Raw genomic sequence first — 12,182 nt, 5'->3', positions numbered from 1 at the left:
CTAAAATGACATAAAGGCATTCCCAGCTTGAAAGGTATATACAATGGTGTCTGTTGGACACCATTGTATTGTAGCTAGGTTATTAACAAAGAAGACAGATCTACCTACCTGTGTCTGTCTGTCGGTCTGTCGGTATGTCGGTCGGTCTGTCTACACATGGGCAGAGAGTAAAACAAGTCAAACTAGAAAATGTGCTCCTCGGAGCACAGGTCTCCGCCAGGCGAGGTGGTAAAACTGTTCCTGATTAATTCTGTCCTACCTATTTATATTACATATTGTGATGTCACGTGAAGCTTGACCAATGTTAGGTGTTCACAGACCATGTGCCCATGTATGGAGCTGGACGGACACACACACGGACGGACGGACACACACGGACGGACAAAGTGAAAACATACTCTCCACCTTGCCTTCGGCCTGGCGGAGACAATTAAATTATACCCTGATCTCTAAATTTCATTTCAGTGTTGAGCTTCATGAATATCTACTATATATCTACTTTTTTATGTTAAATGAGAGTGTACAATATGTGTTAAATCATGTGTACAGTATGGGCTACATGGTCAAAGAATAGCCTGACTGTTGCTATTTTTGTTGTACTTGTATCACCAGGCCCACACAGTTTTACAGGGGAAGACAGTGCAGAGTTCCATATTCACGGTGGCCCTGCTGTTGTCACCTCCATCTTACAGGCATTAGGTAAGAACCAGATGCAATCTGTTACAGCTTAATATGATAAAGTACAATGCATACTGTAATTGGATATGACATAACTCACAGTGAAATGTGATACAATCTGTATCACATTTCACTGTGAGTTATGTGAAACATTGTGGCCTATCTTCCAACTCGTGCAAGACGGCAATTATCCTTGCTATTTTTCAACCAACGCAGTTGTAATTGCCATGCACAGTGCCCACGTTGTATGAATACCAAATGATCCTCGGCCCATATGTGTCAATAGTCAAAAAGGTGATTACACATTAGACCTTTTTTCCTTTCCGGTAATATATTATCTTTTCTGGCCAAAAGAGAGGCTCCTGAGAGGCTTCCCACCTCCGAGAACAGACTTTCAACAATACAAAACAGCCTTTGTTTAGGTTTGTCGTGAAATGGTTTTGTTTATTTTCACTACTGTTGGAGTACAAGCGCAGAGCCCAGCGCCTGGCAGGGCGTTAGAGAGAACTTACTAACGCTCTGGACCAGGGCTAACTGCTTGCAATCAAAAATCCATACGAATTCAAAACAACAATAGAATGGGCAGATAAATGCTCATTGGAACATAGGGGATGAACTCACCCCGATGCAATTGTGCCTTGCATCATACGCCATAAATCCTCTAAATAGGGCCCACTTTTGTGAGTAACATGTTTGATATCACACCATATTATACAGTACTTATGCCTAATTGATATGTGGGGTGAGGGGTCGCTCCCTCCAACAGGTAATCAAGTCTGTGTCAAATGCTGCAGAAAAAAGCAGGAACTGGCTGTGGATAAAAAGACAACAACTGGGTAGCAAGAGAAAGACTGTTGATATGCGGTCAGGCTTAGGCCTGACTCAGGGAGAAGGACGCCCCTGCCATGCAGACAGAGTCCAGTGGGGGATATGGAGGGTATGGAATGGAGGGGGTGTACCTGGGACGCCAGACACACCGTTGAGCCCTCTGGAGACGTGGGCTAACATCAATGAAACGTCGATGAAGCAGGGTGCCCACCTGATGACCTCAATAAAGGTCCTACCCTCCCTATTCATCACTCCACTCTGACCTTCAAGAGCGCCAACTTACCATAGGGATTAAAACATCTAGTTCTATTAGCTTTACTTACTTAATTGTGTGCGGGAGTTGCACACCTAAAATAGCCAATCTACAAGCTCACAACATGTTGCAACGTGTTGTGAGGTTGTAGATCGGCTATTTTCATTTTCATGACACAAGGCGCAAGTGTAAATCAGGCATTATGATTAGGGTTCAATAGCCAGTTACATTTTGGAACCGATTCAGAGTAGACAAATTATTCAGAATTGGTTTGCTGTTATTGAATTATTTTCGCACCAAATCTGAAGTCTGCTCGACTTCATTTCTGTTGTTCTGCGAGGTTGAAAAGTATTGTCATCAAGTGCGCTAAAATGATAAACACATTTTTGCTCAGAGAAGTGGGATTCATTTTCAGAGTAGATTCAGTTTCCATACAATCCTTTGGAACCCTAACCCTATGTGACATACATTATGATATGGTGTGATATCAAACAAGATACATAACTATTATTGCTCTTTTTCTTCTTCTTACAAAGCCAGCCCCAAAAGCATCAGGAACATTTGTTTGCATCTGTATTCTTACACAGCCTATCAGATTCTAGTTTCTTGTCTTATAGACTATGTCTATAGACTTCATAACATGAAACTTCTATGACTCACAACCCTCTTATGGTATCTGGTACTCTGGTAATATATGGTGCCATAAATGGTCTGCCTTTTATATTGGGACTTTTTTGTGCTTTGCAATGCACATACTCATTCACATACACATTCACATACTGTACCAACAGTGGAGTCAGCCAGGCAAGGCACCATCCTTCTATTCAGAAACAGTGTCAGTGTCTTGCTCAATCCTGAGTAATTGCTGCCTTTATACGCTGGCACCTAAGTGTTAAGTTGTCACATTAGACATTTAAACAAATATGGTTCATGTTTAGAAGAGAATGCATTACACACATTCTGCAGCTAGAGGGCAGTGTTGTATAAATCAAGGATTATTCCTTGGTTTCACACTCACAGGCAACTATCTTTGGCATGAAATGAACAAAAGTTGTAAGAGTTAATGTACATTACAGTACTAGTACTAGCCTATATTCATGGGTTACTCGAGCATTAGCTGTAATTAAAGGTACATCATGACAGTTACACTTAGATAACAGTCACTTATATTGATCAATATAATTAAAAGAGCAGCAGCACGTTTCTTCACTTGATACTTTAACTCCCAGGGGTTAGTTACCTGGTTGCATCTACGTCCAGGAAACCCCATGTGCTGAATGCTATTGTTTTTAGTATCCTCCTCTCCTAATTAACTTTGAAGAATGTCAGAAAACATAACCTCTTTAACCCGCCCATCAGTGGCTGTTTTCGTCATTCAAAGTGAACTCTGGGTGACCCTTTGACCCTGCATTTGACACTGCCAAAGTTTGTTTATGTGTGGATGTGGTCTAGGGCTATCAAGTATTTTCTTTGTGATTATACTTCCGATTACTTTTTCGATTAATCAAATAATCAAGAACGTTTTTTATACTTAAAAAATGTATATATCAATGAATTGATTAACCACTTATGCATTATTTTACACTTAGTCACACAACAGTGTCGTCCAAACATAGTGAAAATAGCAATCTCACTATTTTCACTATTTATTTAATTAAAACTTGTTTTCACCTATAATGACATGCCCAAAATAGGGATAGATTATTAATCGATTATTTTATTAAATTATCGCAAATTATTTTACAATCGATTAGTTTGATGTGGATGTGTCATGAGTGTCCACGGTTTTTCATGTTTGTACTGTGTGTGTGTGTGTGTGTGTGTGTGTGTGTTTCTCAGGAAGCCTGCCTGGCATGAGGCCGGCTGAGGCAGGAGAGTTCACGCGGAGGGCCTTCCATGCAGGGAAACTGGGTCTAACAGAGGTAAGACACAACAACAGAAACATGTGCAAACACGTGCGCAGAGCGCATTGTTTGGATTTGGCGCCGTGGGTTCACAATGTGCACACATTGATTGCAATCAAAATCCATTCAATCTGAACACAACACTTGCGTTCAGCAATTGAGGAAGCACTTGATTCTTCATTAATCCTAGGAAATACAAGAAAAAGTTGCTGCTGCTATGTGTGTTAGACGAGCGGTGATGGAAAGAAATGCAGCGTATGCCTCATTTACATTTAGTTGCACGCCGTGTGCACCAAAAATATATGATTTACAAGCTCACAACGCGTCACTCTGCGGCGCGTTGTTAGCTTGTAGATTTTTGGTGCAGTTTTAGCAGCAGGTGTTGAACCAAGTGTAAATATAAAGCATATGAAGGTCTCTCGACTCTATGTGCACTGTGCATTTTGGAGAGCTCATGTGAGAAAAGACAGAAAGGGAGAGACATCTTCATGCAGCTGATAAAAAGAGCCTATCTCTTTTAACGTAAGAATGTTGTGTGAATCCATAGTGTCATTGTGCCATTCTTTATCTGTCTCTGTAGTTATCCACATCGATATTGGAGTTCAGAGAGTGCGACTTAACACACTGACATTGGCATGCTTTAATTTTAATATATAATAATTTTAATATATAATAATCTAACTGAGAATGAGCATGTGAATATTACGTTTTCTATGTCAAGATATCACAGATATCTGTTGGACATGAGACTTCAAGCTACAGTGAATCTGAACGCAGTAACGGCCATGCATTGTGTTTGGACACCTCCGCTCCACGTCGGTGCATCCTGTCGGGATTTATTTTTCAATAATGACCAGCTACCCGTCGTCAATTATCCCTTGCTTTATGCTGCTCCTGTAGATTGCATGCTTTCACTTCATGCACGAAAACATTGTTTTTTGTCACTCGGAAATCTTTGCGTCTTCAGCTCTCGGCCACTTAGATAGGACTGCGCCTCACACCGGGCGCAACCTGGTTCTTAAAAGAACACCTGACATTCTGGTTTTATTAATGTGACGCCCCAAAACACACCCATGACTAATTCAGGGTCTTTAGCGGGCGCAAACACAGTGCCCAGCCGCCCACATTTAGTGTAAAATAGGGCCCTCAGACAAGAAAGAGACGATGTACATCTTAGTCGCCAAGAAAACAATATGATAGCCTTTGCATCCCTTTTGACTAAGCGTCTGATGTTTAAATGGAAAGAAAAATTCCCACCAACTTTCAAATCATGGGTTAATGATGCATCACTTGACTTTGGAGAAAATTCGCTACACCACAAGGGGGTGTGCTCTGAAATTTTACACCATCTGGCAACCTTTTTTAACATGTATAGAGAGGATGAATGTAGCTGACATTAATGACCCATAAAACTGAGCCCACTGTATTTGCTTTTGTATTATAATCTTTTGTGTATTTTAATGTTCTTATTTTCTTTTAATGATATATATTCTACTGTGTATACTTAACTTCTTCATCTTTGTTTTACATTTTATTTCAACTTTCATTGCAAGTGTGTCTTATTTGTTGGTATTGTCTTTTTGTGTTAATGGTACAACAAGATACCAGGGTTGTGGTTCTTTCGTAGAGGGAACTTTGGGGGGGTGGGGGGGGGGGGTGGGAGGGGTAACATAAACGCTAATAATATGATAATATGCTTTTGTCTTATTGACCTGTATGTGAAAATATAAAATACCAATAAAGAAACCTGGAACAAAAAAAAATAGGGCCCTCGAGTTAAATAAACACAGGGGGATATGTCTGAGTCATAGTGTTGGGGGCTTTGTCAGAGTACTCGCTGTGCCCGTCTCTCTGTGTCCGTTTTGTGCCCATACAGTATATGGAGATCTCTGTATTTGTCTTTCTACCTGTGTCCCCTTTATGCCCAAATATAGAGATCTCTGTATCTGTCAGTCCTTGTGGGCATACCCATATATGGGCAAATGGGTTGGATCGGCCGTTCTGCGACAACTGTATATTTGCTACCCCTGTTCCCAGTTCACACTATTATCGGTACAGTACTGGAACAAACAGAAACAATATCCACACTACAGCTGCATCTGCAGGCTGGCAGACCAGCTAATTTAACTTGAATCGAGCTGTCTAGCTGTCACTATACACACCACAGCATAGTGAGAGTAGTCTACCATGGACAGTTTTCAGATAAATTACGTCAAACCACGTCAGAGGTTGATGTTCAAACAGCGAGAAACCTTGTTAAAATGACCACTCCAGTAGTGATACAGTGTGTGGGTCTAGTGTTCAGAACCCAGAGTGGAGCCGCAGTGCCTCATATTGAAGGTACAGTAAACTGTGTAACTTTTAGCCTATTTTATTTATAGATACATAAAACTATTTAAGCCATCATTTCCCTCTATCAGCCACTATACTATTGTGCTGGTGTGTTTCCCTGCAGGAAGACACATTCCTCTGGCTGTATTTTGGTCGGCCGGAGCTCTTAATTGATCCTTTGAACTTCAAAGGGGTTGTGCACTGAGTTGATTGATTGGGCCATAAAAGTGTCAAACTCGTTAGTGCTCTCTCTAATCAATTAATGCATCATAGATAGCCATCACTTTGATGTCTGTCAGAGGGGGGAGTGGGGAGTGTGTTTGTACACACACAGACCAGAAATCTTATATAGTTTCCCTTTAAACAGTTAACTCACGGCAACAGTTGTTGATAGAACTAACGTCTCCCGTACAGTATGTGTCATGATGGTACTTACTGTTTGTGCCACGATAACAATGCAGGCATTTTTACTGGGTAGCGTGACATGATATTATCGTGAATGCCGACATGCAAAATCAGCACACGTTCACACGCCAAAATTAAATATCCCAGTAAATTACCAGGATTTCAAGCAAGTGTGAAAGGGATTATAGTGAAATATTATAAATGATGCTCCTTTCTCCTTAGGTTGAAGGCCTGGGAGATCTAATCCATGCTGAGACTGAGGCCCAGAGGAGGCAGGCTCTCAGGCAGATGTCTGGAGAGCTGGGGCAAATCTACCAGGATTGGAGCTACAGGCTGAAACGGGTAGGTAGCGATAAAGTACAACGCTTGATAGTGTGGTAAACTACTTATTTGTCAGACACAATTACGTCATCTTTTTTCGAGACAGAAATTGTAGAGAGGCACTTTTTCCAATTAATTTAAATATTAAAATTCAATGAATTAGCGGAATGTCAAAAGGGCTGTGTGATAAAGATGATGCTGATAAAATTGGGTGTAAAAATGCATTAATTTCAAGGTGCCGTTTCAACTGCATACATTGTGAATGTTGATTATTTTTGGCCAAAATAAGGTTCTCAAGCTATTTTCAAATGTAATCCTGATCTCATGTCTACCGTACTTTAAGTGCTAATGTGATGTAAGTTGCTAGAGGAGATTCTTACAGTGAATATACAACGAATCGACAAAGCGTTCAAGTCGATTCTTTATAATCGATTAGTCCAGGCTGGGACTGGCAGAAAGATTCAAATAGAAAAAAATACTCCACACTCAACATAGCTCCTTTTAAATTATTACCAACATTTTGACAAGCTGCCTTGGCTGATGAAGACAGTGGTCTTCGAAACATTCGTAATTAAATTATTTTAATGGAGCTACATTTAGTGTGCAGTATTTTACCCTATTTGCACCCCTATAACTTAGCCTCGAATGTCTGAGAACGATTTGTTTTGATGTCTCCAGTTAAGTACAGAATATTGCTTATGACTCAGATGTTTTCACACAATAGATTACAGAGGCTGGAAGTGGTTTGTACATCCACAGTGTACTTTATGTGCAGACAGCAGCGATACTCTAGAGAAATTAGCTTGTTACGGGAAGGTCGTTGGTTTGAATTTCCATAAACCACATCAACCTGGTCTCTTAATTCTGCTCGGGGCGTTACGTGAATATAGACCATGGTTGTGTGTAATTCTGCATGGTCTTCTTGGCGCCAGACCTGAGCCGAAGTGCCAGAAGGACTCCCTTGAGAAACCATGTGCCGATCTCCATCTCTATTTTAGAATGACATTTCTCAGAAGAAGGTGTTTTGGACTGGAACCTTCTTTTCTGTGCCATAGGCAACGTTCTCACTAATTTGACACCCACACAATGTTGGTGTTCTCTCTACACTTGGCTTTTGCACTGTTGTGAAACGATCACCTTATTGGAAAGCAAAGCATCCTGTTTTTGCACAGCTTGTAGAGCAATTGTGTTTTGGCTCCCGATTCATGTAGTGTCAATTAAGGCACTGATCTGTATCTTTTGCGCTGATATATATTTTCCGTCAGTATCAGGAACTGAAAAGGGTCAACAAACAACAAAACACAAGGAGTAACCTGGAATATACCTGCTAGAAATTAAGTTTTACTTGTTCATATAAGAGATGTAGGACATAATTATGTCATGGCTTATTACAAATTACACCTAGTGATAAGTACAAGACAGTACATCTCTTAGTAAAGTCTTCCCGTTGGTGTCACTCCTCCACTCACATTGTTTGACTGTTAGAAAGTGCATAAAATATTAGAACAAAGGGATTCTACCGTTGCGCCTCAGCCTTAAACGGCCAGTCCGGTGCGTCACAAGAGTAGGGATATAATAGTAGCAGAAGAGAGGGACGCTGGAGCAACACGGACAATTTAGGCCTTTTTATTTAGTGTGGTGCAAGTAACAAAATAGACTGACGTTTCGGTCTTACGACCTTCCTCAGAACCATGACTCTGAGGAAGGTCGTAAGACCGAAACGTCATATTACTTGTCCCAGGACTTAACGAGTTTGACAGCTGGTATTGATATTTTCGATTTGTTCCGCCAATTACGTCAGTTGCTTTATTTACTTACATACAGGAATGTGTTTTTCATGGAGTCAAATAAAACAAAGAATGGCAAACAAACATCTAATGAGCCACTGTGGTGACAATCTTTCTTGGACAATCATGTGAGATAGTTTGGTATATACAGTAAAACAAACACACAGTACCACTTTTCTAAGGAACAGAAAGCCTTCAAGCACCATTTCTCAATGTCATCTAGTTCACAGGATGTCTGTTTCACATTGTGGCTTTTTAAATGAGCATTCCTCCATTTTAAAAATGTATCTATTTGTATCTGCTGGTACTATGAATGTGAGTTTGCCTCATGGTTCCAACACTGGCTTTAAAAATGTTCAGTGACATCACTGAAGTAGAAGCTGAAGTAGGCCTTGACTTCCTCCACTACATACATTTATGTCCAAAGAAATATGATGAGAGGTGAAGACACAGGCATCTCTGTCCAGTGTTAATAAATTGAGATAAACTAGAAAAGTATTATTGTAGATGTTATTTTTAGTAGGGCTGCAGGTCAGGACCAGTTAATTGAACTAATCGATTTAATCGAATTTGAAAACGTATCAATAATCGATAACTTAATAAAATAACCTATTAACAATCAATCCCTATTTTGGGCATTGGTGAAAAGTTGCAAAAAACTATTTAGACAGTGAAAATCTACAAGCTGTCATGCAACGCTTTGTGAGCTTGTAGATCTGATATTTTTACTATTTTTGCATGACACCATTGCGCAACGAATTATAAAATAAACTTACTGTAAGTGGTTTATTGATTCGTTGATAACACAGTTTAAAATGTATTTATACATTTTTTATCCCACGATTTTGTAACCCATTTTTTCACCCAGTGCCAATTGTCTAAGTAATCCTGGGCGATACACTCCCTCTGCCAGCCTAGGGAGAGCCTAGAGCCGAGCTCATGCCTCCTTCAATGCATCACCTAACAGGTGGGAGTTTCCCTGGTTAGCCGTAGAGCGTGGAAGGAACACGTTATTCCAAACAGTTCCTTTCCCCTCCATCAGGCGCCCCGGCTGACCAGGAGGAGGCAGTATAGAGACCATGAAAATGTATTTATTTTTAAACACTTTCCGATTAATTGATTCATCAAGAAAACTAATTGATTGAATAATCGCTACGAAAATAATCAATCGTTTTCAGCCATAACTTTTGGTAGTAGCAGTAGAAATAGTTGTAGGACTACTACAATGAATAAGTAGAGAAGGTCAATAACCTCACGTGTATACCGGTGTAATCTTGCACTACCTTGGCACCATACCTCAGCTTACACTTCAAAATGCTGTCTTGAAGAAACCTTGTCCAGTTGAGCTGATCATTTGGACCTTCCTCAGGAAGGAGGCTGGTGGCCACTCAAAGTCATATCTCTATTTTTGACTTTCTTACGAACAAGGTGTTTGGAAAAGGCTCCTTCCGTACTGTATTGTATTGTACTGTACTGTACTACACTGTAGTTCCGCCCTGACTAATAATGACAATGTTGTTTCTGAACAGGTGGCTTTTTGCTGTTGCAGATAGATTAGAAGGTCATTTAGACAAAAGTAAGGTCAGATGTTGAATGTTTTTGGCATTACACTTTTCCTCCTCAAAGACAGGATTTGCATGTAAGCTTGTAGCATATTGACGATCAATTGATTCCAGTCAAGAAGAAATAGAAATTGAATACTAACTATATATATATCAACATTTGCTGATGAATTTGATCCTTTTATTTAATACATCTTTTTTTATAGTTCATATTATATTAAATGCATATTAAACTTTAAAGGTAAACTGTGTAACCTTTAGCTTATTTCATTTATATAAAACTATTTAAGCCATAATTTCCCTCTATCAGCCACTATAATTGTGCTGGTGGTGTGTTTCCCTGAAGTAAGACACATCCCTCTGGCTGTATTTTGGTTTTGTTCCACTGTTTATGTTGACATTCATCCCTGTCGGCTGGAGCTCTTAATGAATCCCTTTGAACTTCAGAAGGGTTGTGCTCTGAGTTGATTGATTGGGCCATAAAAGTGTCAAACTTGTTCTGTGCTCGTTAGTGCTCTCTCTAATCAATTAATGCATCAAAGACAGCCATCACTTTGATGTCTGTCAGAGGGGGGAGGCGGGGAGTGTGTTTGTACACAAACCGACCAGAAATCTTACATTTCAACTTAGTTTAACTCTGATTACCCAATGAAATACACATTGCCTGCATAACTGCAGATCCCGTTGTCATCAAAAAGTGCAAAACTTGCCTATATATCGGCCAAACAGATACCCAGTGGGAGGGAGTAGATGAGCATGTGTCTCCTCCTTTACACATGAAGTCACCTACCGCTTCTTTCACCTGACAATAAGGAGATTCACTGTGAGGGCGTAACGCCTGTGCAGTAGCACACTTCCTATCCTCAAACATTGCCAATTGTGTTCGTTCCCAGCCAAGCCGGATGCATCGCGGAGGATTCAAACCTCTAGTATCTGCGGTGTTGGGCAGGAATTTTCCCACTGCTTTACCACACCCTATATTGTAGTTTTTTATAAGGAATCTCCTCTTTATGAGAGTGCACTTAACTCAATATGTTCTCATTCACATCCGATTCACTTTGGTAGAGCATGAAGTCATATTCATATTTATGATTATTTCTATTATTATTAATCAAATCAACAATGAAAGCATGAATCGGTCCTAAATCAAGGATGATATTTGTCAAGGGCCCTATCTACAGTTGGGTCAGTCCTTTTCACACATCATGTTGCGGTTGATCAGAGAACAGGGTGATTGACCCTAGGTGACCAATGACCTGGCCGTCGGCCAATGCGGCTGCTCTAACTTTGAAGCACTTTGTGCATAGAGACCAACAGCATGTGAGATCTTGTACTGCCTTGGCATCAGATCTGAAGCGATGGTCATCCAGGTGTTCCCCCATGAGAAACCCCCCTCAGCTGTTGATTCAGACCTTCCTGAGGAAGACTGATAAAAGTCATTCCAAAAAGCCCCTTTATTTCTGTCTGAGGTTTCTAAGAACCCAGTGTTTTGGAAAGAAAGCCCCTCTTCTCTGCTATAGGTCAAACTAATCTAAGTGGTGCCCAAACAATGCAGATTTTCTTTCACTATATACAGTTGGCTTTGCACTGGGTGTGAATGGATTAAGTTATGGGAAACTGAGGCTTCCTGTTTTTGTACGTCTTTAGTATTGTTGTGTTTAGAATTGTGTTTACAATTGAATTCCACAGTGTCAATCAAGATAGTGATCGGTGTGGTGTGTTTCAGTGTTATTTGTCTGCCTCTATTTAAAGGTATCCCTCAAAATATGACACAAGAAATGCATTTATTTTAAATAAAGAGCAACAATCCTACAGTTGAACATAAAAAATAATTATTCTCTGTGAAGTCAATACTCCTTAACCACAAGAGAAAATATGAACATGTGGCTGTTTAAAATATAGATGATTATAAATCTGATGATGATTAACAAATTGCAGCATAGATGTGTAAATGGGACTGGGCAATATATATCGTAATATGAGACTAGATATCATCTGGAATTTTTTATATCATCACATTGTGATATAGAGTAAGTGTTGTCTTTTCCTGGTTTTAGTTACCTAAGCCCTAGTTTATTGTTTTGTTATTATTTTATTATAAAAAGAAGAAATC

At 39.9% G+C, this 12,182-nt stretch overlaps 1 protein-coding gene across 2 annotated transcripts in view; it reads left to right on the top strand.

Annotated features, from left to right (window-relative positions):
• The window catches only part of gtpbp3 (GTP binding protein 3, mitochondrial), a 31,468-nt gene that overhangs the window by 1,350 nt on the left and 17,936 nt on the right, over positions 1-12,182 (top strand). For both annotated transcript variants that reach the window (XM_084067200.1, XM_084067199.1), the window contains exons 3-5: positions 613-699; positions 3,599-3,681; positions 6,622-6,741. In XM_084067200.1, the coding sequence (XP_083923326.1) occupies positions 613-699; positions 3,599-3,681; positions 6,622-6,741 (290 nt within the window). The remainder of the gene's footprint in view (positions 1-612; positions 700-3,598; positions 3,682-6,621; positions 6,742-12,182) is intronic.

The sequence above is a fragment of the Gymnoscopelus microlampas genome, assembly GCF_963454915.1.
Source record: "Gymnoscopelus microlampas genome assembly, chromosome: 9".
Taxonomy (NCBI): domain Eukaryota; kingdom Metazoa; phylum Chordata; class Actinopteri; order Myctophiformes; family Myctophidae; genus Gymnoscopelus; species Gymnoscopelus microlampas.
This window is presented reverse-complemented; position numbering and strand designations above follow the sequence as displayed.